At 49.4% G+C, this 25,079-nt stretch overlaps 8 protein-coding genes across 8 annotated transcripts; 2 read left to right on the forward strand and 6 right to left on the reverse strand.

Moving 5' to 3' along the window:
• The first annotated feature begins 1,163 nt into the window (after positions 1-1,163).
• Positions 1,164-2,776, forward strand: DEU56DRAFT_434492 (uncharacterized protein). Its single transcript, XM_041346210.1, has 7 exons — positions 1,164-1,348; positions 1,397-1,463; positions 1,522-1,649; positions 1,696-1,853; positions 1,904-1,941; positions 2,002-2,192; positions 2,244-2,776. The coding sequence occupies exons 2-7, from the start codon at positions 1,407-1,409 to the stop codon at positions 2,539-2,541; spliced, it is 870 nt and encodes a 289-aa protein (XP_041214127.1). The 5' UTR covers positions 1,164-1,348; positions 1,397-1,406; the 3' UTR covers positions 2,542-2,776.
• Positions 2,682-5,077, reverse strand: DEU56DRAFT_772502 (armadillo-type protein). The gene is made up of 6 exons (XM_041351524.1): positions 4,746-5,077; positions 4,189-4,691; positions 4,050-4,130; positions 3,393-3,999; positions 3,203-3,334; positions 2,682-3,146 (listed from the first exon to the last, which is right to left on the reverse strand). The coding sequence occupies exons 1-6, from the start codon at positions 4,995-4,997 to the stop codon at positions 2,871-2,873; spliced, it is 1,851 nt and encodes a 616-aa protein (XP_041214128.1). The 5' UTR covers positions 4,998-5,077; the 3' UTR covers positions 2,682-2,870.
• A 543-nt stretch (positions 5,078-5,620) lies between these two features.
• Positions 5,621-7,967, reverse strand: DEU56DRAFT_434598 (fungal-specific transcription factor domain-containing protein). Its single transcript, XM_041346211.1, has 7 exons — positions 7,913-7,967; positions 7,762-7,860; positions 7,466-7,712; positions 7,116-7,408; positions 6,685-7,065; positions 6,133-6,637; positions 5,621-6,082 (listed from the first exon to the last, which is right to left on the reverse strand). Exons 2-7 carry the CDS (start codon positions 7,765-7,767, stop codon positions 5,781-5,783), a joined length of 1,734 nt encoding a protein of 577 aa, XP_041214129.1. The 5' UTR covers positions 7,768-7,860; positions 7,913-7,967; the 3' UTR covers positions 5,621-5,780.
• A 2,044-nt stretch (positions 7,968-10,011) lies between these two features.
• DEU56DRAFT_907493 (fungal-specific transcription factor domain-containing protein) lies at positions 10,012-11,295 on the reverse strand (the record flags this gene model as incomplete). The annotated part of the gene is made up of 1 exon (XM_041356912.1): positions 10,012-11,295. One exon carries the CDS (start codon positions 11,293-11,295, stop codon positions 10,012-10,014), a length of 1,284 nt encoding a protein of 427 aa, XP_041214130.1.
• A 1,574-nt stretch (positions 11,296-12,869) lies between these two features.
• On the reverse strand, positions 12,870-15,595 carry DEU56DRAFT_772522 (fungal-specific transcription factor domain-containing protein). The gene is made up of 6 exons (XM_041351525.1): positions 15,519-15,595; positions 15,157-15,458; positions 14,980-15,081; positions 14,678-14,921; positions 14,507-14,626; positions 12,870-14,441 (listed from the first exon to the last, which is right to left on the reverse strand). The coding sequence occupies exons 2-6, from the start codon at positions 15,265-15,267 to the stop codon at positions 13,144-13,146; spliced, it is 1,875 nt and encodes a 624-aa protein (XP_041214131.1). The 5' UTR covers positions 15,268-15,458; positions 15,519-15,595; the 3' UTR covers positions 12,870-13,143.
• A 462-nt stretch (positions 15,596-16,057) lies between these two features.
• DEU56DRAFT_434781 (uncharacterized protein) lies at positions 16,058-17,880 on the reverse strand. Its single transcript, XM_041346212.1, has 4 exons — positions 17,736-17,880; positions 17,354-17,659; positions 16,695-17,297; positions 16,058-16,624 (listed from the first exon to the last, which is right to left on the reverse strand). Exons 1-4 carry the CDS (start codon positions 17,829-17,831, stop codon positions 16,172-16,174), a joined length of 1,458 nt encoding a protein of 485 aa, XP_041214132.1. The 5' UTR covers positions 17,832-17,880; the 3' UTR covers positions 16,058-16,171.
• A 277-nt stretch (positions 17,881-18,157) lies between these two features.
• Positions 18,158-18,910, forward strand: DEU56DRAFT_772539 (acyl-CoA-binding protein). The gene is made up of 5 exons (XM_041351526.1): positions 18,158-18,302; positions 18,362-18,383; positions 18,437-18,503; positions 18,552-18,624; positions 18,675-18,910. The coding sequence occupies exons 1-5, from the start codon at positions 18,216-18,218 to the stop codon at positions 18,726-18,728; spliced, it is 303 nt and encodes a 100-aa protein (XP_041214133.1). The 5' UTR covers positions 18,158-18,215; the 3' UTR covers positions 18,729-18,910.
• A 2,296-nt stretch (positions 18,911-21,206) lies between these two features.
• On the reverse strand, positions 21,207-24,715 carry DEU56DRAFT_976795 (uncharacterized protein). Its single transcript, XM_041359623.1, has 3 exons — positions 24,442-24,715; positions 23,460-24,391; positions 21,207-23,413 (listed from the first exon to the last, which is right to left on the reverse strand). Exons 1-3 carry the CDS (start codon positions 24,519-24,521, stop codon positions 21,453-21,455), a joined length of 2,973 nt encoding a protein of 990 aa, XP_041214134.1. The 5' UTR covers positions 24,522-24,715; the 3' UTR covers positions 21,207-21,452.
• Positions 24,716-25,079: the final 364 nt, after the last annotated feature.

Consider the following 25,079-nt stretch of genomic DNA (forward strand, 5'->3'; position numbering starts at 1 on the left):
TGGGACAGCATCACGCTTGAATTCTGGACGTGTTGGTGCTATCTCAAGTTTTCCCAACCTCTTGGCCTTTCCTGTGGGCTCAAGCGATTTTGCTAGGCGGGTGCGTGGTGGTGAGGCTAGTGAAAGAAAGCAAGTTTAATGTCATTGAATCTCGGAGAAAACGAACAGGCTAGCCACAGACGTAAAAGACTTACATGGCTTGCCATTGAACTTTTTTGATTTCCTACGCAATTGAGCCAACACCACAGACGAAGTGTGGAACCGTGAAGAGGTTATCTCTGAGGTCCCAGGCCCAAGAATTCGCCGAAGGGCCAACGACACCATGTGGTTGAAAAACAAGAGTTGCGAGAGTTTTTGACAAGTAAACACGACCGTCACGAACTGTCCAATAGCGGATTATTAAGCCCCTAACACGCGATTTTATCATTTACTATCATCTTCCCCCAGGCCCATCCACACGCTCCACTTCGCCCCACTGCATGATCTAGCCATGCTCCCTCAAACTCTTCAACTTCTTGGGTGCACTGAAGGTATACGGCTAAAGTGTTGTGCAATTAGCAGTTGTTTTGCCTGCATTAGCACCGGTGACACCCGTTGCATCCCCCGCTGACCGTTGATCAGCCCTGACGGTCCTGTAAAGTCTCAACGCGGCTGTGGAAATCCTGTCGTTGTCTGAGCGGCGAGCTGCTTCTGACAATTGTCACGGGCCAGCAACGTCATCACCACCAGCCATTGATAAATCACAGTCGAGCACAACTTGAACGCCCGTGCTGATTTGTCTGCATGGCGTGGTCGATGTACGATGGTCTAGATAGTGTGAATGAATACTCTGATTTTCCACTTTTTCGAATTTTCGAATCTGCGGACCCGATCGGACAACAAATTCCGAACCAGCTGTACGTACATAAGTACCACATGGTTGCCTGCAAACACACTGATAGCACTACTTACTAGAAATTTAAAATCATCAAACCTCTTTGAAGCCAGTGGCACCAGCCACAAAAGTCACGATCAATCGATGACCTGTGTTAGTCGAATATCCAGAAGTATGTCCTTCGCTGCTCGCAGCAAGCGTGAAGGCAGTTCCACTGCTTCAAGAGACCCCCATCGGCGTGCTAAACGTCCCGCAAAGTGGGAAAATACCATCACTAGCGTAATACATGACAGTGCATGGGGGAATCAGGTGAGTCACTGCCTAGTACTGGCTAGTGGTGCTTCCATTCCTCAGTGACGTGCAGAAGCAAGATCTTGCCATGTGACAAACCACGCCCATCCAGCGCGTTTCTGACGCGTGTTTGCACACATTACTGGTAGACCTACATAAACTCAACAGCATTGACGCCTCGTTGTAAGCCCTTTTCTTTCAGTTCTTCTCACTCACTAACAAAGAGCCTAGAAATTCAATCATGTCGTTCTTCCGTCGTGCTCCCCACAATACGTGGTCTGACCACTTACTCCTGAAAGTAAAGCAAACATATTAATAAAATATGACTATTGTTGACGTTATGCGTTCACTTCTAGCTGGCCAATATTGCCGGAGCGCTCTTTGTTATGGGAGCAAATGGGTACACGGTCATTTCTCCCCTGGATGTCTACTACACCGGGAAAGAGACGTACTTTACTCCTGCCCCATGGGCTTACTTCCTATGGTAAGAAATATGTACACTTCATGTGTCAGACGCTTACAGCCAACAGGCCCGTTATTCACTTATTGGTTCTCGGAACATGCACCTACCAGTTCTCCGGACGGGGTAAGGAGATCATTGTCGAAATGATCGGCTGGAATCTCCCACTTCTCGACTTCCTGAATGTCATGTACATATATTCCTGGACCAACCGGGAGTACAAATATGGTCGGCATCTCTAATTTATCAGTCGTGCAGTTTACTGACGTGCATAACAGCTTTGGTTTTCATGATCTTTACTGGCTCAGTTGTATCGGTAGGTCGCCATCCGTTACCTCCTAGTCAAACAGCTTGATAGACACGACCATCTATTTAGAAAATTTACCGGCTTGTGAAAGCGAGCACTGTACGCAACATCTGCGACGAACTCTTCCTGCATCTTCCGTTCTCCCTCTATCACGGCTGGACGACATGTTTGATCTTCAGCACCGCCTTTGCGGCTTTTGGTGTCAATGCAGACATTGAGCCGGTGAAGATCTGGACCAAGGTTTTCGTCTTCCTCAGCCTGTAAGACATAGCTCGCTTAATCAGGGTTATAATCTGATCTCATATTCCCAGGTTCACCCTCCAGACCATTGCATCCGCCTATGCGTACCACTCTGCAGAGGGCGACCTTCCTGCTTGCCTTGCAGTCTCCTGGTTCATATGGGCAATCTTTGTGCACCAAACGCCGGAAAAGTCGCCATTCGTGCACTGGTGTGCCCTTGGAGCTGCCATCCTGTCGTTGTGCTGGCTCATGCGGAGCGCAATTGGCTTGGAGCTTAAGATCAGGAACAGAAGCACTAATAATGTTAGGTTTGGGTTCAGTGGTAATGACCACGAGGGCTCTCGACTTTTGGGCGGTGGTGGACACTAAGTGGAGGCAACAGCACCACAAGTGGATCGAGGTGTTGTGCGTTGCGCGAGTTGGCGCGCTGTAGCGCGGGGGTGCGTAGTTCTTTCTCTTTCAACCTTGTCTTACAATATGTAGATATGTACTTGGGACTCAAATATATGTTCGTGTTTTGTAATAGCAGATAGTCCTGGTCCATTTCATTGATGTTAATTTATCATGTTTCGTGCACTTCTTGCAAGATAAGCAAAAAAAGCATGGCTAAAGCGTACAACAGAAAAATAAAAGCCTTAAGATGTAGATCATAACAAACCCCTGCCAGGAAGCCAGCTTGCCCTGCGCAGTGCTTGCGTTTATTCGAATTTGATAGGTTCAACCTTTTTAGGAGATGGCAGTCCGATAAAGCCTGGAGGGGGTCTCTTGGTTGGTGTACTTTGTGGGCTTTGACCTTGTCGCGTTGGTCGCTGTTGTGGTCTGGGAGTCGCCTTGACTAATGCCGATGGGGGAGGACCTATCAGCCGCGATACAGTCCACGGCAACTCAAATCTTGCTGCTCCCGCCCAGGCAATATATCGGGAAAGCTCGAGATGCAATGTCGGATAATATGTCACAGACGTCTTGCGCGATATCTATTGATACAAACATGATGAATATTCGTTCCGCTATCAGGGTACGTGAACCTCACCAAAATGATCCGCTCAAATCCCGACGCAAATAGGTCGGCGTGGAAACGATGTGCAGACATGTCGTGTTCCTTGGACAGATTCAACTCATGAGCAGACCTAGCAATTGCGTTGAGGAGTTTGAGGTGCATCGTCTGCTCGGATAGGAATCGCGAGTCAGCTTCAGTCTTCGCATACTCTTCATCCACTTACAAAGTACCCCATAGCTTCAAATTCGACACCTCCAGTCATGCCCCCAGGTGCTTTGGGCTTCTCCACCTTGCCCTCATCTACCTCGTCCAAGTTCCAGACTGTGTTATTCGGGTGACAGAATACCCAGAAGTAATCTCTGCAAACGTCCGAAAGCTCCTGGAGGTAAGTTTTGTAGATCCTCGGGCGATGTAGCGATTCAATAAAAGCATGAGGTGACACAGGTGAAGCAGGTGATTCAGTTGGAGGAGGCGCGGGTGTCAGGAGGATAGCACGGATCAACGAGTAGAAATTCTTGTGTGGTGCTGGGAGGGTGATGAGAGTGGAGGATGTGCGGCCCTCAGGTTCCCAAGCTTCGCGACGTGGACGGTTACCAGTGGACGGGAGCGACGAGGAAGGGTATAACTCGAACAAGATGAGCAACAATTCGACGATGAGCTGTCGCGTTGCTACGTCTCCGGGTTTCTTGTCAGAGTAAAGCAATGAGACGAGTTGCACGAATGGGGTCGGGCACGAGCTACGCAAAGCAAAACAACCTATTGCAGAGGTCGACAGGGCCTTGAAGCATCGAAGTATTTCATACAAAATCTGGTCATCGTGCTGCTCTTCTCTGAATACAGGAATGAGAATATGATTTGAGGGTTGGAAGTATCGACTCACCGCCACTCAACTTCGAGTATTTCGTTCAACCGCGTAAGCAGAGCATTGTAGCCACCCAATTTTAAAAAGTCTTCCGACCAACTGGTCAAAGCTCGATCAGCTAACATGGCACAAGCGCTTCAGATCGCACAACACTCACGTCGCCGACTCATTTCGTAGAAGCAGTCGTAGCTTCTTGACAATTTCCACGTCCAGCTGAGTGCTAGAAGTCGATGCCAAGATACTACAGAATTTGACAGGAGTTATGCTCTTCACGAAATTCTTCTCTTTGGATTTGCTCGTAATGAGGTCGCCAGGGATAAGCGGAGAATTTTGACCACGAGATAATGTCCGTGTAGCATCAAAAGATAAGCCACGCTCATGACCTTTGTCATCGAGTGCGTGCAGATCCGTTGTGCTCTTTCCAGAGAGACCAGATATCCAGCTGGCTTTCGTAGGCATTTGGTCGTAGCTCAGGGAAGGCGGAAGAGGCGAGCCCATCGATTCGCTACTGCGGGCTTTTCTCAACGTCATGGGGGTGCTGGGTGATCCAGACGTTGGGTTTGATGTTAGAACATGAGATGATTTGAGCATGGCGGCTTTGACGGTCGAGTCCATGCCAGCTAGCTTGACACGAACAGTGGAGGGAATTTGCAGCTCGTCCTGTGCATGTGCTGTTGAGTACTGTCGATTGATGTCATGATTGCATAGTCTTACCAGTAGTTTGTCAAAAGCTTGGTTCATTACCACCGGCTCGATCACAAGATCCTGCGAGACCTTTATGGTCTTCGACTTTTCTTGCTTCGAATTCTTGTGGACAGTTCCCTTGCTAGGTTTTGTGGGCACAGGAGACGCAGCATTATTGTCAGGGACGTTCTCCTTTCCACTGGGTGGATCTCCAGGGTTCGTGACCATAGTGAATTCCGAGGAAGATATTCTTTTCGATGAAGGTAAAATCGCCTTGAACATGACTATTTGTGTATCGTAATTGGCAGTGAGTGGGAGCCGTCGTCAAGGATGTGTTTGTAAGTGAGCGTCGAGGTTTAGATGTTGGCCAAGCACACGCGGTTCGTCTTTTTCGACGCGACTGTCACGTGCATTTATTTTTTGCTATTTGGGTTGTGGCCACCGTCAAACGTCTTCCGAGGACCGACGGGTTACTTCCAGGCTTTTACTCCTCAGCGCCGACGCCGACGCCCATAGCTCATTCAGGTTATCCATCAGACTTTCAGTAGGACCCTTCATCTCCGCCGGCGCTCGAGCCTCTTCATATGGCTCTCACAAGTGTCATGCCCCATCAATGCATGAGGTTTTCGTTCTTGTTGTTCAGGTTCTCACAATATGATTGGTCCATGTGGGAGCGCCCATGCCTCACATAGGAAATGCCAATTTCCGGTCGTTCGGTATATAGCTTTCTCTTGTTTGCCCTTCGCGAGAATTAACTTTCCCTCTCTGCACAGAATTCTTTATCCTTTGCACGCACACAGTTCATCGTAATGACCCCACAAACACTCGTCGTCGTCGTCTTTCCAAGTTATCCTCCTAGTCAACAGCACGTCGTTCTCCTTAGAGACGGGGCAGTGAAAATGTGAGTTGAATTAATATCTATACAAATTCAAAAACTCTACATTTTGTTAATCAAAGTACTGTAGGATGTTATTGTAGGAACGATGCAATGGCGTTAAATAACTAGGTGCGTATGGTATCAATCTTTGTTCATCGTGCAGTAGCAGAGTGAACAACTATCAGGGCTCAAACTAGCAGGAGCAAATAGCGCCCTTGGATATGGAGCAAGTCTTGCCATCCAACTGCCCCTCCTTGACTATCCCGTCTTTGCCACGCTGTTTCCATGACTCGCAGAGCCTGACTGGTACTGCCAAAGCTATCGTGTTGATTCTGGAACCGTGCTTTCAGAAACTCGCGCTTCATGGGGTCGTCCGTGAGACACCCGGCCAGAAATATGGGAAACACCAGGCAGCGGTCGATATTCGACACAGGCAGCCGGTTCAACAGTTGTACTATGACATCTATCGAATTCACGATTTCGGGCACTCCTGTGACAAAGCCATCAGCATTGCAACCTCGCGTATCAATTTCGACTCACCTGGATTAGGGTCGCTGAGCACTGTATGTAGGTAGAGGATGGCTGCTTCTCGGAAGATATCAGCTACTATCCTCCGAGTGTCGTCCGCAGGAAGGGGTGTGCCCGCGTGTCCAGTAGGTGATTTTCGTACACTGCCATCCTCAGCAGCCATTGATGACAATTCAGGATGTAATGGTGTCAGGTCCGATTCTACCGATAGCATCGTCTCTGTTTGGGTACGAAGGTGCCGCTCAATAACGTCCCCTCGCCGGATGAGCTCTCTCATGCTCAAAGAGCCTTTACGAAGTTCTTGCATCTTCCAGCATGATAGCGTTGATATCTCCGCGATACCAAAGAGCACTTCGTCTGGACAACCGGTTAAGCTATCCATACGAAGGGTCGACTCGTCACCGACGCCCTGCTGCGTCAAACCCCAGTAACCCGACCCTCCGCGGAACAGTCGCCGGTAAAAGGATAGATGCTTTGGCGTCGTTTGAAGGGTCAAGGTTGACATGATATCGCACCACTGCTGCAGGTGAGCTTCAGTATTTCCATAGTTGCTGTAAAACTCACCATTGTGGTTTTCAGTGCCAGTCGTGATGCCTCATCCATTTTTATCATCATCAGCTTGGGGTTGTCGCTCGTTGTTATCCCCGTCCTCACAAGCCACTCGCTCGCAATATCCAACATCGGGCGCCAATCTGTCACTCCTCCTGACATGAGCGAAAAGCTCAGCATGTGGATAGCTGCATTTGCGTCGGATTCGGTCAGCATTGTCTGTTTGTTTCTATAGATCTGTTGGTGGGCGCTATCATACAATCGGATTGCTGGTGAGTGCTCCAGGGTGGGGTTTGGCGCTTCGTACCCGTGGGCGACGCGGATCAAACTGAAATGCAATGATGCCAATGCCGAAATCGCGTTTGCCACAGGGCCCTGTGGGTGTTGCAAGACAAGCTAAATAACGGTTAGTGACAAAGTATCATATTTTCTGAGAGGAAACTTACTGAATATGTTGCGTTTGCTACAGAATTGCCAGCAAACGCATACTGCAACTTTCGAACGTGTTCGAAATAGTAAAATACGAGCTCCATCTGCAAGCCATCATCTGATATCGATAGCATCGGAGGGTTATAGAGGTTTTGGGTGGCGGTGTCGAAGTCAGGATTAAAGTGCATTTCCACCATGGGCGATGGGTGGGAGGTAAGGGAGCCGGCAGGGCTGAACGGGGAATTGTGATAGCTCGCATCGCTTGGGTACAGAGGGACAGATATGCTCTGAGGTGAGTTCAATGTTGAACCTGAAGATGCGGCTCTGTCAGTCGCTGTTGACTCATTTCTCATGACATAAAACGCACCAAACATGGGCATCACTGTTGGCAACGGATCGACAAACGCTGGTATCCCCAAATCGTTGATTCGAGAGGACCCAGAAGCACTTCCAGACCCTTGATATTGTCGCGAAACGAATACGGACGACGATGACGAAGATGCTGCTGCTGCATTGGCTTGGAGTATGGACGACTTTGGCTGACCGCGGATAAGGCCAGCACGTGTTAGCTGAGCTTTGATGCCAGCCTTGTAATCTTCCACGGCTTTCTTGTCCTATAGGATGATGAGGGACGGTGGTAAGGAAGGCACGGGCTGTACTCACGCGCATCCATTCTGGGCGTTTTGTTCCCCACCCCAGACAATCTATTCTCAACCGTTTGCAAGTATGACAGGAGTTGCTCTCTCGCTGCTCGTCACATTTCTGTTATTCACGGTCAAGACGGAAGGACAGAATTATTTCAGTGAAAACGGACCTTTCTTCGCAGGCGACATGTCCTATAGGCACGTGTTAGGACAACCGAACGATCTAGGATGAAGTGATACGCACCAGCATCCCCCCCTCCCTGTGCCCACTCCGCGAGGTAAATCTACTGGCATTCTGTTTGGTGTTTCTCGTGAATGTGTGCTTTGTGAGTCAGTTTCATCCGAAGCTTTGGATGGCCAGAGGGGTGTAGAGATGATGGCAGGGGAAGTATTGTTGGAGGGGGTTTCAGACGAGGGCGAGGGACTGCCGCTGGCTGACGAACTGCAGTATGCGTATGACATTCACGCCACAATTGGGGGGGTGGTTGTAATAATGAGGCTTGATAATTTTCTTATTATCAGGATTTGTCTTAAGAGGAGATTAGAGTGAGATGGGAAGTCGGGTGCAAGGTAGAGAAATTACCGACGGGTGACAAGGTCGGAGGTTCAGTTTGGGCTTTCTGCCGCAAAAGAAAAGACGGCGTGATGATTATGGCCTAAAGAAGCATATAGAAGTTCATCCCCAGCTAATTTGGATTCATTCATCGTCTCCAAGGACACTTGTCGTATATTAACTCCGCAAGGGCTATGGGATCCAGTGTCGGTGCTGAACATCATGCGTGGGGGGTCAGTCCCCCTTCCCTAGTACACTAAAAAACATTTTTGTTGGGTTTCTTCTATCTCGAAAGTAAAATGTGGCATGTTGGATGCAGGGTTGTATACAGGCTTGAACATTTGCTTATATAATCTCCGAGTTCGACGCTTGAACTCAAAAAGTGTACATGTGTTTAGTTTCAAATTTACCGAGTACCGAAGTACCTGGGAAACAAGAATGTGCCTAGCGTTGGCCTAGCGTTTCTCGAGGGCTTCATCATTCTATGGGGGTCGGGCTCAGCCTGAATCCATCATTCTATGGGGGTCACCATCATTCTATAGCCCAGTCATCATTCAACGATAGGTCGGGATATGTATAAGTAGTGCTTGTTCAGCATTGCACAGTATATGCACTGTCCCTGCATGGCTTCTTCCATGTCAGAGCAAAAAGGGGACATGGAATTGCGGCCATCTGATAGCCTTACTCTCGACATTTAAATGCATGGTCCCTAATACTTTCGTTATCACTTGGCATGATCCGATCATGTCGCAAACTGCAGGCAATTATCATACGCGATGACCCAGGAGATTCTGGGGTATATACATGATCAGCTGCAGGAGGGAAATTAAACAAAACACGATCACCAGCCTTGCACAACGTTCATAATTGAAAGGACCTAGGTCAGGCACGCACGGGTGGAAAGGCAACTTACGCTAAATCTCCGATTTTGAACCTCGCATCGGCAGCAAATAGTCACCGGGACGTGCCCGAAGCTAATCCAAGGATGTTTCCGCACGCTGCGAAGGGTCATGGTGACGGCCCCATCACGGAGCCTCGCAGTGCCCGTCGTTGCGTTTGGGGCCACCTCAGGAGCTGCAACCGCTAGTGACAGGTAACCAGCTTCGAGTGTTTAGTACTTGTACCAGTTCCCCGTGACAGGCTGTGATTCATACCACGGTCTCGAGTGGGGTTCTGTGGCGCTGCCAGCATGACCCGTCGAGCCTGTGGAATTTCGATAACAATTTTTAAACATATATATCTTCCATGCAGTGAACAAAGAGTGTGGGACCAACTTTACGCAACATGCCCGAATTCGAGAGGGAACCCATTTTGAAACGAGCAGGTTGCTGTAAAAATGATTACATTATGCTTACTATTCGGCCAAGAACACTAGCGGCAGTGTTGACTTAGACTATCAGAATGATTAGATTAGAACCCATCCCAATAGACTATTCGATAGGAGACATCCATCTTCGAGATTGCAGTGCTCGAGGCCGTGCCACGAATGTCTAAGACATACACAGCAAAATCTATAGGTCGTGAGTATTATACATGCAAAAGCACAAGACAGCGTAAATTAAAAACAAGATTACAGCTTGTAGGGTATCTGAGAATAGAGAGCCTGATGAGATAATTAGCCGCCCTGCCCATCTAAGGGTGCGTGCCGAATACATTTAGCAAATAATGAAAGAGAACCACATAAAAGAAGAAACCATGTGTCGTAAAGACGGCATTTTAGACAAGAAGAATCTCTCGCATGACCACTCGCCAGTCCACAGGCGTCCCCCCTTCTCGGCTCGTCCAAACTCGTCGCATGAGATCACACACCAATGCACAGTTCCCCACTGTCTCCATCTGCAGCTCCTGCAACAGCTGCAAAAAGTATCCGCGGAAAGCAGGGTCATCCGTCAAGCAGCCACAAACACATATGCTGAACACGACGCTGCGCACAACATGCCGCGCCGTGCCGACGTCTTCAGTACGCCCCAGACACTTGATTGTCTCCGTGACGTTGTACAAGATCTCGGGACATAGTGGGTGATCCCCAGATAAGACGGAATGGAGATAGACAAGCGCGGACGAGCGGAATACGTCAGAGGTGAGGCGCCGTCGGCGGGATTTTTCTGTTTCAGCGCCGTGAGAGTGATTATTGACATTGGTGTTATTTAGGATGGCTTCGATACGTTGCCCGCGTCTGACGAGTTCAGGAACGCTGAGGCTACCAGTACGGCTGCGGGCTTCCTTCCAGTATGCGAGACCAGCAATTTCAGCAAGCGCGATGACGATGTTGGTGTCGCATCCCATGACATCCATCATAGAAAGCTCCGGTCTGCCGTCAACGAGGGCAATGCCCGAGGGATCATAGAGCGAATGGAGTACTTCAAACATGGGACGACGGATCTGGGTCGCAGACGCGAGCACATCAAACCACATGGACGTCTTGATTATAAAACGCATGCTCTCAGTGCACGACATCAATGCACTAGCTGGCGACGTGTGCTTCCCCTCTAGGAGGGCAAGGGAAAATCGGCAAGCACCGTCAAGAAATGCTTGCCACCGCCATTGACCGCCGGAGAAGCGGAGGTAGGAGACCATGCAAAGGCTTGCAAAAGCGTCTCCCTCCGTGACTGGTTTCATGGCCCTTTGGGCGTGTCTGTACACATCACGGTCTTCTGGTGTGTTATATCCGATTGAACCACTTTGGGTGGTACTCCTGAGGTGCAGATCCGCGAGTAAACATGCAGCCTCGCGGGCTGTATTGCTGGAATGTATGAGGGTCCAGACGATGATGTCAATGGACCCCTCGGCGTGCGAGAACTGAATAGGAAGAACGTGTTTCATATAATGTTGCAGTAACGAGTTTTGGTGGTTGTTCGGGTCCATCCAGTTGTGATGGATGGTGTTGAGGGGAGTGGGCAAGCGATATCCGGAGGGTATGACGGTATAGGTGTCGTCGTCATCTGACCAGTGTGCATTGTACATGGGGGAGAGTTCGCTGGTGTGGGGTCGAGACAGCATCGTGCGCTTGATTGAATTCCAACCCCAAAGAGGGCTTGAGTACTATATATACCAGGTATTAATGTGGGCTTACTAGGACGTCGCTCGGTTCAGCCAAAGTAGGCCCGGTCAAGCTCGGCTCATAGACTGAGGCCGGGCTTTGCACAGCATTTTACGAGTATGATACGAAAACGCCAATCGAATGATCCAAGGCTAAGCTGTGACCTATGTTTTGACGTCGGTGCGCGTGATGAAAAGGCTGTAGCTTTCTGGATAGATTTCAGGACGAGTGGGCTATTGTCTGGTTGCGACCCGAAGGAAACAAGGCCGTGTTGACATCAGGGCACATTCCAAAGACGAAAAACGTTGACGAGAAAGAGGTTAACTAGAGTCGTGTCGCAGGCTGAACAAAATATAAAGAAACTTCAGTTTAATTGCAAGGCCTACTGAATACACATGGATAGTTCTGGTGCAAGGTGCCAGATGGGCCAACTCGTGCGACAACTTTCAATGTTCAATTTTACGGCTGCGACTGGCCAAAGAGCCACCCTGCGGTGTAAAATAATATATCAATATAGTCAATTTAAAACGCACCGACGGCGAAGCGTTCGCTACTTAACGTGGTCGGCTGATGTTCGAAATCAGAACATACAAGGAAAAAAAAAAAGGGCGCTTCACCTTGAAGCGAACTATGTCGCATCAAGCACCTGTCGTGCTCCCACCCTAAACCCTACACACAATCTTCGTGATCTGTCAAGGAAGCCCAAGTTTGATATGGGTGTGTGTTATCTGGTAAACAATAACAACAAGTAAGCATGATTGCTCCCAGGGCGAAATCCTATTTGCAGCCACCGTGTGGAAGAGGGGCGATCAAGGACGAATCTCCGACAATTATAATGACGCACCCTGCCCATTTATGACTGGCTCATGCGCGTCGGTTGCAGATAGCCCCACCTCCTTGACCGGAAACTTGAATAGATGTTTCCGCACAAGTGCCAAGGTCTTGGGTACTTTTGTTACGGAGGGTCGCAAGCGCCAGCGCCCGGTTGCTGCGACATTTTGGTCCTCGGAGGTCGCAGCTGCACCCACTAGCAGTAGTTATGTAAAACCATCCTTGTTCACGCAAAAAGTCCTGGATTGATTAATACCACTTCTTCATAGATAAATTGTGATTTTTCTTACGAGTCAAAGCTGTAATTCACGAGAACCCCTTCGACATGCTTGAGAAAATGTCGCGAGCCTTGTTCCGGTTGATTAAGTTGTTTCCAATTTTGATCTGAATGCCGCAGCAGCCAGGGCTTGTAATAGCGCAGCAACGCGGCATTTTGAGATTGGGGGATCTCTACAGTAATGATTCGGATGTTTTTGTTTCTGGCATCCTTCCGAGCAGCTCGCAGAAGACCTGGATCATGAGACCCCCGCTCGAGAACGTTATGACCGGTTGAAGGGACCCAATTTCAAACTGCATGGCACACATACATATATGCAGATGAGGAAGGAGGTAATTGCAAAATGATAAGCAAATTAATTCGGCTCACCCGGGGACCTGCGGCTGTGCAGCTGAGATGGACCCACATCGCATCACATCATGCGGTGGCATCATGACAACCTTGGAGATCTCTCGAGGCCGTGTTAGTCTAGAAAAACAGTACATAGCATTTGTAGGTTGTGTGTAGTATGAAGCACATATGCAAGTGGTTCGTGAGTGCATGTATGGATTACAGCTTGTGTGATATGGGGAATGAAGAGCTTGAAGAAATAAATTGGCCGCGCTGCACACCAGGGGAGCGTCGAATACTTTTAGCAAATCATGAAGAGATCAGGGTAGCAATGAGGGGGGAAAAATGTCCATGTGTCGTAAATTAGCTTCTAGACAAGAAGCATCTGGGACTGTCGCATGACTACACGCCAGTCCACGGGCTCCCCTCGTTCTCGGCTCTTCCAAACACCTTGCATGAGCTCAGCGACCCGAGCACAGTTCCCCACTGTCTCATTCTGCTGCTCGTGCAGGCGCTGCAGAAAGTAACTGCGGTAAACAGGGTTATCCGTCAGGCAGCCACATATACATATGCTGAACACGACGCTGCGCACAACATGCCGCGCTGTGTCCATGTCTTCAGCCCGCTTGAGGCATTTGACTGTTTCTGCGATGTTTTCCACGATCTCTGGACATTGTGGGTGATCCCCAGAGATGACGGAGTGGAGATAAACGAGGGCAGATGCGCGGAATACGTCGGAGGTGAGGCGCCGTCGGCGAGACTTTTCTGTATCATTGTCACGGGATTGATAACTGTCACTGGCGGGGGGCTTCAGGAGAGCTTCGATACGTTGTCCGTGTCTGACGAGTTCAGGAACGCTGAGCTTGCCCGCGCGCCTGTGCTCGTCCTTCCAGCATGCGAGATTAGCAATTTCGGCAAGGCCGAGGACGATGCGGTTTTCGCATCCCATGACACGCATCATAGAAAGCTCGGGTCTGTCAGAATTGAAGGCAGTGTCTGGATCATAGAACGAACGGAGTACATCAAGGAATTTGGGAGGACGGATTAGCGTTGCAGAGGCGAGGACATCGAACCATATAGACGTCTTGATGATAAACCGCATGCTGTCATTGCACGATATGAGTGCCCAATCTGGCGAACGATGCACCCCATTGAGGAACTTGATGGAAAACTCGCAAGCGCTGTCGAGGAACGCTTGCCACTGCCCTTGACCCCCAGAGAAGAGAAAATAGGAGACCATGCAAAGGCTTGCAAGAGCGTCTCCTTCGGTCACCGGTGCCCTTTGGATACGTGCGTACATATCATGATTTGCTGGTGCACTGTAACCAATCGCACCACCTTGGATGCTCTTGCGGTGCAAATCCGCAAGTAAACACGTAGCCTCTCGGGCTGTATCACTGGAATGTATGAGATTCCAGATGAGTTTATCAATGGACCCGTCGGCATGCAAGTACTGGATACGGAGAACATGCTCCATATAGTGGTGCAATTGAGCGTTCTGGTAGGAGTTCACGTCCAACCAGTTGTAATGGATGGTGTTAACGAGAGGGGGCACAAGAAATCCAGAGGGTATGACGGTTTTATCGTCTTCGTCCGGGAAGTATGCATTATAAGTTGCAGAGAAGTCGCTGGTGTGAGGTCGAGGCAGGCTCAATGCGGTTGATTGCCCTGCCAAAAGGAGGGCTTGAGTACTATGATACATACATACACTTAGTAGCGATACGGGGTCTTACATGATGGTTCTAAGCTAGTCGTATAAGAAGTATTGGAAGACGGATACGCAGGCAGCATAACCCCTGGATAATTGTCCCGAGCGTCCAAAGGTGAATCAATGTCCTGCATCACCGGAAGTCCTACGACAATATGAGAAAACAAGCAAGGATAGTCCACGATATGATTCTTACGAGCATCAGTATCCCCCCGAAGATAATCATTACGGGCTATACCCGGGTGTCGCTCGTCACTTGAAATGGACAGGGTGGGGGTCTGGGGACTTGTGCTTGGGGAAGCATAGTCGGCGGAAAGTGATAGTATAGAAGGTTCCTGGTCTGAGGGACGAGGCCCAGTACCAGAATGCCCCTTAATCATGCCTTGAGCGGCAAGAAAATTTTTAATTTTTTCTCGTAGGTCGACGACCTTGTCGCTTGCCTTGAGGGGGATAGAATAAGATAAACGATAAGGGGAGAATATAAATAAATAAACATACACGGAGCCATTCTGGACGCTTTGCACCAAAACCAAGACATTGAAGACGAAGACGAACGCATGTTTGACAGCTACCGTCTGCGTTGGGCTGCTCGTCGCATTTCTAGGAAGGGGTATGATGAGCGTCTGATGACAAAGATGGGATCGAAGATCGAAGGAGTAACAAGCAAGGACATACCTTCCGGCGGATTCTGCACGTGTAACAACCCGACTTGGCGCGGACAGCGCCTTTAGCCTTGGGCGCTCCGGCTCTTCGAGCCTGAGTAGGAGACTTTGGTGCGGCGGGCATGATGATTAACAAGATGAAGGTATAAGGGGTGGGGAGTGTGGGGTAAAAAAGATACAGAGAGAGAAATGGTATACAAGGAGACAGAAGGAGACAAGAGGAAGCGACACAGGACGCATTCTATGTAAGAGAGTATAAGTACATAACGTTCGACGAGAACGGGGAAGACAACACCTGTTCAACGAAGAAAATAACTAAAAAAGGAAAATAGTAAATCTATCGAGAACAGAAGGTAGTATCGGGGTCTCGCTTACCAAACATCCACCCCCATACCATGAGAACCTGGCAAGGGGCGTCTTTTGCTTCCGCGCGTTAAACGGCACTCTTGCATCGCGGCCTTCCAAACAAGGCGCTAGCTGATCATCATTTAATGATCATTTAATGATGTTTACGACAATGTACGCTTGTGGTGGTACAGCCATTCCTTATTTGTAAGCAGACAGTGCAACCTACATGTGTTGATCTCCAACCGCTACGCTCGGACTTGGTATCCATCAGACACAACCCTCTCCGGTTCCCATTTTGAATACCGTCGGAAGACCCCATGGACCAACAATAACGCTCATTTTGGTTCTGCTTGTCAAATCATCCGCGCTTGTCGCTTTGGCCCTGCCAATGATTATCAAACTACTATAGTATTCTATCACATCAGAAACTGTCCAACAATCAAACAAACGTAGTCTCCGAATAGAGCTTGTCTACAGACTCAGGCATATTGAATAGAGAGCTCTCCAGAGTTCTGGAGACTAGATATCGCTAGAAGTGGAATAGAACCAGTGAGGCGATGACAGTCAACTTCAAATACATCCGCCGAAGCATCATTGGAAGAATACTGACGTGAGAGTGTTACATTCAAGGTCAACTGAGGTCACTTGAAAGAATGCCGTTATCTTGCTTTGTACTTTGTCTAGTCCTCCGAAATGGGCGCTGCGGGAATGCTACTCGGTCCGCTTATACTCAAGTTCCTGACCTTGTGTCTCAACCCGCTACTCGACGCCGATCCTCCCCCAGAGCCCTGATTGGCGTCTCCACCAGAAGCCGCCGGCTTCGGCGCGCTACCGACGGCTCCACTTGCGTCTCCTGGCACAACACCAGCGCCTGATCGTCGAGCTATAAGAGCACGAATGGCACTAAGCCATTTAATTTCTTCTTCCTCGCTTGGAGCACATAACAGCAACGTCCTTTTCGTCGTAACTATCTTGAACGTAAAGTGACCGTGCGACTCATCGGGTGCTGTTGACGATGATAATGGCGAACTGGAAGGGGGAGGAAGAGGTGCGCTATGCTTGTGACTCCGCATATCAAACTCCAGGGCATCCAGAATCTCCGAAAATGAAAACTGCCGGTGGGGTTTTGTGTCCTGATAGTCATATTCAATTGGTGCCGTGTTAGCAAGGATCCGACGTGGCAAATACAAGAATACCCATTACCATGTGACTTCCCGAGTAGACCAATTTTTCGCCATTCAACACGAACCACCGTTTGCGCCAATTATGTCGCTTCGAGCCGCACTTCATCAAGTACCCGGATAGGACTATCTTCGCGGCTTCCTTTGGTATAGTCTGCATTCGCGTGGGTGAGGAAGGAACTGCAGGGCGATTCTGTGAGGAGGTCGAGTATGTCCGCTGCGCACTCGGCGAGGCATCTTCTGAGTCCGAGGAGGTTACATTTTGAGCGTGGGAGGGTTGCGGAGGCGAGTGCGTTACCATAATGCGACAAGGTGTTGATTGAGCTCCGGGGATCGGTATAGGGGGTGTTATCAGTGATGTTTGAGTTGAAGCGGTCATGAGAGCCTCCTGCGCGTCCTGGATTGCTTGGACCCACCGCTGGACCTCCACTGGACTTTCAGCCTGGAGATAGAACGTCCTAACAGTAGAGACAACGCCAAAGGTATTGGTGTGTTTCTTGAGCGTGACTGGGGTGCAGGAATGTACGTCGGAGAGATCGAGAAGGCGTAACAGTTGATATTCCGCGTTCGTCTTGTAGTACGCAATATGTGCGGGCCGAAGCACGAACCATCTTTTCTTCCATGTCTGTGATAATTGCTATCCACACCGAATGCGAAGAAGACGGTCTCCGATGTACGAACCTTGCGTCGCTCGCCTTTCTTCCATAGATAGCCCGACTTGATCATTTTCTCGTCGAAAGAACTGTGTGGTTTCTCGGCCTTGGTCGCGGTCCTCCAACCACCCACCTCTTCTTCTTCGTCTTCGTCAGATTCCTCGCCACTTCCTGATCTTCCCTCTGCAATGGAGGATAGCGGGTGCTGAGTCGTACTGGCGGAGACCGTGTTAGAACCATAAGACTGAGATGTTGGGGAGACAAGATCAGGAGACAGAACTGAGTCTGAATCAGACTCGGTTCCAGAAACGTGTGGTTGTGACACTGGAAGAGCCTGCAGGGTTCAGATCGATCCGGATTATGTGACAAAATCAGGTGAAATGAGGTGACTGGGTTGGATGCGTACGAACCTTCTTGGGTCGAGCTGTTGAATGAACGGACAGTTTTCTTTGGACTTCTTGTAGTGACGGCGGAGGAGCTGCCCGCGAACTACCACTAGTCGTCATGGGTGGGAGTGAGATGCGTGTGGGTTTTCGTGACCAACTGTCACAGCAATCCTTCGTGACAAATGTAGTCACACCAGAGACGTGGCTCAGTGCGCTCAGCGCTCGTACTCGACTAGTAAAGGAAAAACTATTAACAAGTGAATCCAGTGAGTACTTTGAGTGCAGTCTATAGCCTAGACATGATGAGGACTATCCACATTCTGCTGCAACGACAATTGGTGCATTGACTTTGTTGGACCACATGGTGTCTTGTTCACTCTGAAACACCAAGTGTGACAACTGATAAGATGAAGGAATAAATGCAGCCGGTTCCAGATCCGGCAATCGCAGCCAGGAAGCTGCATCCTAGATCTGTTTCAACATCTTCATCCTTCGCCTTCGACGATGTCCTCCAAATTCGAAAAAGCTGTCGCGTACGTCCAAGGTCTGGACAAGCAGGGGTCAGGCCCGGATTCTAGCACCAAGTTAGAGGCGAGTTATCATTAAAGACCGTAGGCGAGCCATGCTGATCGATACGGGCCCATCAACAGTTTTATAAATTCTACAAGCAAGGTTGCTATATCACTTCTCTGAAAGAATAGAAACTGATTTTTCGGCGATCAAAGCTACTGTGGGAGATGCAGACCCGGCGAAGGAACCTTCTAAATTCCATTTCGTCGAGCGTGCTAAATGGTGGGTGTGGAAACAACCCTAGATGAGTTATACTGATCTGTCTCGCAGGTCTGCTTGGAACGGTATCAAGGGAACGACGAAGCAGGTGGCGGAGGAAAGCTATGTGAAACAGCTTATCAAAGTTCGTGATACGTTTTGTCTGTTGATCTTGCCATCTGAATATGATTCCAGTACCTTGAGGAGAAGCACCCCGAAGAACCCATCCTCAAGGAGCTCGAGGGCTAAGCTCTGTACTCGCTGTGCGACCCTGTGGATGGTAGCATACCCGTGTTTTGTAATTCAGCCAAGAATCGATGAAGCTGGCAGTTCACCCGAACATATAGGAGTTTCTCTCCAAACAAGCAACCCCAAAAGAGATTGGAAGACCCATCAGAAAAGCGCTGAGAACGTGTTGGTATGTAGGTGCCTTGAGTTTGCAAGCTCCGATCCAAGATTGTGATGAAAGGGTGTTCGAGGACCTGACAGATGACGCCGGCAACTGCGGGTGGTTTGCTGTGGAAAGTTTCGGCGCCCGTTTTTCATACCTGCCACAGAAGCCAGTGAGGTTTATGCAAAGAACCTTGCAATTTCTTCGAGATGATCGGGCGGATATGACGAACTGCCGAATACCTATCGCATTCTATTCATTTACAGTTGCAGATACGACCAAAGTTGTGAAGCTTCTTGCAGTCTAGATGTGGAGCCAAGTCGTGTATGACATAGGTGGTGGTCCTTCAGTGACCCCAGTTGACGGCAGCCCCATGTTGGCTGCGGAGATAATCAATATCCTGTAAGGTAAAGTTCATACAGCATCGGATTGAATAGATACCCGTGTTACACAAGAAATATTCGCGTAGGATCATCCACTGCAGGGCCCTGCCGATCACAGCTGAACTCAGACAAGGTTGCTGAGCATTTTTGAGCTCAGCGAAACGCTCAACAACAAATTACTACAGCGGTATTGACCTAGGGTTACAGCGAGCGACATTGCTGAACTCGAGAGTGACATCGGTTATACACTAGCCTAGTTCTAAATGCTGTTCGAGGCGCTTCCTAACTACCCAGTTCAGCTCGCCACCATTGATGCACGTGTTGTGCATCAGCGCTAGTAGCATGGATGAACTCAGTCTGTAGTCGTGTTCTCGAACCTCATAATCTGATTGCACATCCACAAGTCACTGCCACTGATCATCAGATACACAGCAGATTTACGTGCCCCTTCTCTCTATTCGCTTCCCCCATTCAAATACAATCCAAAGAGGTCTCATTGAAAAAAATTCAAGGTAAGCGTTTGGTTAAACGGTTCAATTCAATTGCTTTTCGTACTTGACTAGAAGAGCCCGATCAACGAATTCGACTCGGTGTCATCTCAATGCCTCCAAGCCTGAACAGACCCTGTGAAGATCCGAAGAATTAAGTGAGGTCACTCTCCGCAGGCCCGACGGCGCTTTTGACCCTAGATCTAACTTCGCACTTCAGTCACCATGAGCCCACTTATGCCCACACAACCGTAACTTCATAATCAAGCTCAAACCAACAAATCACATTCGCCGCATTTCATGTCACATGTACGTATGATCCAGATAAAATAACGGCAAATCGCTATTTGGGAGGGGAACGTAGTAGCAATGCATTATGCAACATGCTCCTGAACAATGCGGTCCCATACGTCCCCATCCCGGTTTCTCTGGCTACGAATGTCCTCATCCGGCGCTGTCGAACCCTATGTAGGCGAGTAAGGTTGTGACTTGGCTTATCGAGCTTCGTCGGAACTTAAGCGCCCCTTTTAGGATGTGCAGCCTTTCTCCTTATCTTTGACCAAATTTCAACTATAGGCACTAAAACTAGGACCAACCCTGAACCTTCTACCTCGGTCACCGGGTTTTATGAACCCCATGAGTGACAGCAAGCACTGACGAATAGCAATTCAAATCGAGCCTCGTGTTAAGTGCACTTACCATAATGGCTATAGCACTTTGTCTTGTGTTGTCAAAGCTCATGGCTAGGTGCACTAAGCTTGACAGGGACAGGGGTACCCACAACCACCCTAGGATAGTAGGTTCGTCCTCTCACTCTGTCAGGGCGATGCCTTCGCAGTCAATGTGATCCGTCATTCTCAGTGGCAGGAGCGATCAATATTACTTATATTTTGTGGCAGACGGCGGACGGGCGCCACCTGATTGTATGTCAACAACCGAGTTATTGCCTGTCATAATGGCGATGAGCACGGTGTTGTCGAGCATGATTGATTCAAAGCACAGGAACATGGGGTTCACTGTCTTACAAATGACAGACGTGGGCAGATCCCCTCTATTAATTCTCTCATAGCCGCCAAGAAGTACCCGGATTCAGTAAATCATTCTGGAACGGTCCCTTCTGTGTTTTATTATAATCACGGTGACCGCGTGCTAGGTGGAGACAGGCTCATCGTTCGACCACCGAGGGTGGCTGTTCCGAGTACTCGCGTACTCGTCGCCATCGGCTTCTAATACATGCACCGATCACGAACACCGGTCCGTAACCAACCTTCTGACGTCCCCCCCTGTGGCCACCATCTTGATCGTTGGACGCATTACGGGCGCGAATGATTTGCCTGCCAAGGAGACAACACGTGCATTATTGTACACTGTTCTGATAGCTGAGGTCATAGTTATATTTTCATGCCACCACAACCCACGCTCCCAAAAATGTCCACGGCGCAAAGCATAGATCGAGGCTTGTAGTCGCCGAATGATTTTTTTGAAATACATATATCTATGGTCCGAAGGTATCGCGGTAGTTGAAGACGTTAGGTCTGGAGTAGTAATAGTACACAGACCAGAAAAAGGAAGCTGGTACGGAATAATCGTCAGTCATATGGTATCTAGTGTACAGCTACTAAAACAACGGCAGTAAAGACAGGAGGTAAACAATACAAATATCGCTTCCAGAATGAGTTCAGATTAACAAAGGGGTAGAAGTCACAAATCATCACAATGTAGGCACACCACTGTCAGGGTTGGCAACATACAACGATGCTCGCGGAGCTAGACCATACTGAATGCTTGGACGGGTACGCGAAGGCACTTCTTCTCGCTTGCGGGTATTCCGCGGAGGTGGATAACGTTCCGCCTCCAGATTGTTTGTCATCTGCCGTTCGATTTCCTGAACCCTAGATGTCACAGCATGAGCTGCGGCCCTTGTGAACGGAGAACCATGTGTGGTGGGTCCAGTCCTCGAAGGCTCATTTGAGAAAGAAGAGGGATTTGATGACGGAGATATGGGTAGGAAAGAGGTAAGTTTGGTTTGATCGGATGATAGGCCACTCAATATTCCGTGTTCATTCGCACTAATCGAACCAATCGAAGCTGTTCGGCGTGACGTGGACCCATCCGATGCGATTCTCTGTACGACATCGTAGCTTCCACATAGCCGCTCTGCGACCTCAGTATTCGCTGTCCAGCCACTATGGACAGACGGAGAGCTCAAGCGAATATTTTGGACCGCGAGCTCATGTCTGGACTCAAGAGAGTCCGGGGAAGCATTCGATTCGTTGATGGACATGAGACGCGGAGCTGGGTTAGGGTCCCGTAAATCCAGTGGTTTCTGACCGGTAGAATTGCGTCGATCAAGAAGAGATGTCTTCATAAATCGCGCCCACCAGCTGTCTGATCGACGGATGGGGTTGAAAGAAGGCGGATGCGAGTCGAGAATGGACGAGTGACGATGCGAGAGTGCAATGATTGGAGTAGAGGAGTACAATGTGGGAGGGGTCACAGGACTATAAGCCGACTGCGAGATAAAGCTTGGTTGGGAAGGATAAGTGTTGCCGGAAGAGTCACCCTTGGAAGACGAATTATTTTGCGATGAACCAGTACGTGATGCTAGGGTGTCGGCTGAATCTGACGCGACCTCACGCAAAGGACTGAGGGTGGGAATGGGTGTGGAGAGAGGCAGAGGGGTCCTCGGTGGGCAAAGGGGTGATGGGTCTAGGCTTCTAGCATCAACATCAATGTTGTCGTGCTCGCCATCAAGTTTGAGAGCACCATGGTTTGACCGATACAAGTTGTACTCCTCATCGTGTGGCAAAGGATCTGAGAAAGGATCTACGTATGACCGTAAGCTGCCATCTCGTTCGTGGGGGTGTCCGCTATTGGGCATCACGTTGCGTGAGTTGTTGCCTTCGTGTATCACGCTCTCGTGATCACCCTCAATTTTCTCCCATTCGTCCCAATCTCGACCACTATTGCGTGCACTGGGCTCCCTGGAAATCATACCGCGCACCATTGCGCTCATCGAGCGCATGGACCATAAACTAGTCCCGCCACTGCCTTCCCTGCGTAACATATCCGGAGGACCGCCCCACCCGAATTGTCGTGTGTCTTCGTCGGCGAACATGTCACGGCGCGGGCGAGGTGGCAAGGGGGAACCATGTTTGCTTAACCCAAGATGAGCAAGAGCTGCAGCCAGCGGGAGGGCGCGTGCGCCTAGAAATCCGCGACATCTATGAGATTCTATCTCGGAATCCATGTCCAAGAAATTGGCGGGACCACCATCAGTACTGTCGTACTCATGGTCATGGTCACCACCAAGAAGGAGGAACCTCCCATTTCTCGAAGACTCACGTCCCCGCGAACGTTTAATATACCAGACAACTGCAAGTCCACCAGCAATGAGCCCAATGATGCCGAAGGTGGTGCCTACGGCGATAGCGGTTGTGTTGTTGTTACTAGAGCTAGAACCAGCACCGGCAGTACTCGTGGGGTACACCACTGAGGGTGCACCTGCACTCCCCCCACTCGACCCAGAGTCGCCAGTTTGAGAAGGTGCAGGAAGAGAAATGATGGCCGGGGTCGAACCCGCAGGTGGCGGGTTATATGAGGATACCATGGATGAACTAGAAGGGTTATATATTTGCATGGTGGCCGACGCAGGGGCGGTGGATCCGTAGCCTGGGATCGATCAGACAGGAGCAAAGAACTAACAAGGGGGACTCACCAAAGGCAAAGAGCACCTGACCGTTACACTGAATTGCCAGATGGTCCTTGCGAGGGCCAAGTTGCTGAAGAGCCTGAGCTTCTTGCCAGACCATTGGATTTTGGTCGGTATTTAGTATCCAACCATCGCTATATGTTGTTTGTAATTCGCTGTCCCCTCCCCCATGAATTAGTATTTCTCCCGTAGCGAGGACAACAGCTGCGAAGTCGAGGCGTGAACTTGGCAGGGTGGAATTCGAGACAGATATCACATCCCATGCGAGAGTTGCCTGTGTCGTGTCAAGAGACCAGATGGTATTCAGAGGTATAAGCTTCCCACATGATGCGCAATATCCACCAAAAACAAGGAGTCGTCCGTCAGGAAGGATGAGCGATGTGTGCCCATAAAGGTCAGGCGGAGTATTACCGCCAGATGGAAGCACTACGAACTCTTGTAACACGGGGTTGAAGAGGCGGTGATCAGAGAACGCATTGCCGGATCCATCAGCCTTCTCGCCACCGACAATCCAGACCTTACCGCCAGTTGACGATGCTGAATGACGAATCCTCCTCATTGGTTCGCCAGCCCAGTTCTGAGGCTCAATGGAAAATGACGGGTTCGTGCGATCGTAAGCGGAAACAAGTGTGGCAGAATCATTGAGTGAAGTGAGGACTATTTGGGAATTCGGTCCTGGTTGACCCCCGAAAAGCAGAAATGAAGATGAGTTGAATGCAGAGAGGGTGTGCCATCCTAGAGCAGGAGAATTGCTCGTAGTGGTTGTATTTGAGAGTAGTTGCCACGGGGTGGATGTGGCACTGAACGATACGGAAAGGTCAAGGAGCAATAGTTCTGATGTGGGCGGTGCAGATGTGTATGAGTATTGATCGTATTGATCTGTCAGACCTCCGTGAACATATAGAAGATTTTCCAGTAAAGCCACCGCTTGTCCCCATCTATCGCGCCGTCACTGATAACTGTCCGTCAACAAACACCATACACGTACCTAGGTAGTGGAGTATATTGACCTATGGCAAGTGGTATCAAGTAGTGCAGCACGGCCGCTGCGCGCCAACCACTAGCCATGACATATATAGAACCTATCCTGTTCAGTGACCTCTGCAAAGAATTGACAAAAATTTGCGAGAAATGTATAAGTTAGTTGTAAGAGCAGGATATAAGTCGTTTTTCGTGAAATGTCGTCACGGAGGAGCTTTGGAGGTGCACAAGCTGGTGGAGAGCAACGTTCGGTCACACACATATATATATATGTACAACCCGCTGCAGCGCTGAACGTTGAACCGCAGTGGGCCTGGCCCTTAAAGCACGCGTCACGTCACCCACGTGACACTGAAAACAACAACTTGACTGCTTGCAGCCAACTATCATTCCAATTTCCATCATGCATCAAGGACTACTAGCTTGCAGCTGCCGAAGCTTGCGCCAAGTGCATCGCCTGATCAATGATCATGACTGCCACAAGCTGCCACAGCCATCGGTGGCAATGGATCCACTGAAAGTTATACAGTGGTTCGCAACATCGAAGCTTCTTAAATCACTGTGCTAGTACTCCCCGCATTTGAACATGGCTGTGTCTAGTGCTATCTATTACGGTAGTGTCAATCTACAGAAAAACTTATGTAA

Source organism: Suillus clintonianus (assembly GCF_016758775.1).
Source record: "Suillus clintonianus strain FC179 chromosome Unknown DEU56scaffold_5, whole genome shotgun sequence".
NCBI lineage: Eukaryota > Fungi > Basidiomycota > Agaricomycetes > Boletales > Suillaceae > Suillus > Suillus clintonianus.

Bases quoted from the DNA above. Each gene is read 5' to 3' on its own strand.
- DEU56DRAFT_434492 (XM_041346210.1), top strand. From the start codon at position 1,407: ATGTCGTTCTTCCGTCGTGCTCCCCACAATACGTGGTCTGACCACTTA. The intron at 1,650-1,695 runs GTAAGAAATATG...TACAGCCAACAG, and splicing joins CCATGGGCTTACTTCCTATG to GCCCGTTATTCACTTATTGG. The intron at 2,193-2,243 runs GTAAGACATAGC...TCATATTCCCAG, and splicing joins GTTTTCGTCTTCCTCAGCCT to GTTCACCCTCCAGACCATTG.
- DEU56DRAFT_772502 (XM_041351524.1), bottom strand. From the start codon at position 4,997: ATGTTCAAGGCGATTTTACCTTCATCGAAAAGAATATCTTCCTCGGAA. The intron at 3,335-3,392 runs GTAAGTGGATGA...CTATCCGAGCAG, and splicing joins TTGAAGCTATGGGGTACTTT to ACGATGCACCTCAAACTCCT. The intron at 3,147-3,202 runs GTGAGGTTCACG...TTGTATCAATAG, and splicing joins GATTTGAGCGGATCATTTTG to ATATCGCGCAAGACGTCTGT.
- DEU56DRAFT_434598 (XM_041346211.1), bottom strand. The intron at 7,066-7,115 runs GTAAGTTTCCTC...ACCGTTATTTAG, and splicing joins TAGCAAACGCAACATATTCA to CTTGTCTTGCAACACCCACA. The intron at 6,638-6,684 runs GTGAGTTTTACA...CACCTGCAGCAG, and splicing joins TGGCACTGAAAACCACAATG to TGGTGCGATATCATGTCAAC.
- DEU56DRAFT_772522 (XM_041351525.1), bottom strand. From the start codon at position 15,267: ATGCCCGCCGCACCAAAGTCTCCTACTCAGGCTCGAAGAGCCGGAGCG. The intron at 14,922-14,979 runs GTATGTTTATTT...ATCCCCCTCAAG, and splicing joins AGCGTCCAGAATGGCTCCGT to GCAAGCGACAAGGTCGTCGA. The intron at 14,442-14,506 runs GTAAGACCCCGT...TCCTTTTGGCAG, and splicing joins GACTAGCTTAGAACCATCAT to GGCAATCAACCGCATTGAGC.
- DEU56DRAFT_434781 (XM_041346212.1), bottom strand. From the start codon at position 17,831: ATGACGACTAGTGGTAGTTCGCGGGCAGCTCCTCCGCCGTCACTACAA. The intron at 17,298-17,353 runs GTTCGTACATCG...CAATTATCACAG, and splicing joins AGAAAGGCGAGCGACGCAAG to ACATGGAAGAAAAGATGGTT. The intron at 16,625-16,694 runs GTAATGGGTATT...TATGACTATCAG, and splicing joins TCTACTCGGGAAGTCACATG to GACACAAAACCCCACCGGCA.
- DEU56DRAFT_772539 (XM_041351526.1), top strand. From the start codon at position 18,216: ATGTCCTCCAAATTCGAAAAAGCTGTCGCGTACGTCCAAGGTCTGGAC. The intron at 18,504-18,551 runs GTGGGTGTGGAA...TCTGTCTCGCAG, and splicing joins TTCGTCGAGCGTGCTAAATG to GTCTGCTTGGAACGGTATCA. The intron at 18,625-18,674 runs GTTCGTGATACG...ATATGATTCCAG, and splicing joins ATGTGAAACAGCTTATCAAA to TACCTTGAGGAGAAGCACCC.
- DEU56DRAFT_976795 (XM_041359623.1), bottom strand. From the start codon at position 24,521: ATGGCTAGTGGTTGGCGCGCAGCGGCCGTGCTGCACTACTTGATACCA. The intron at 24,392-24,441 runs GTACGTGTATGG...ACGGCGCGATAG, and splicing joins CAATATACTCCACTACCTAG to ATGGGGACAAGCGGTGGCTT. The intron at 23,414-23,459 runs GTGAGTCCCCCT...GATCGATCCCAG, and splicing joins TCAGGTGCTCTTTGCCTTTG to GCTACGGATCCACCGCCCCT.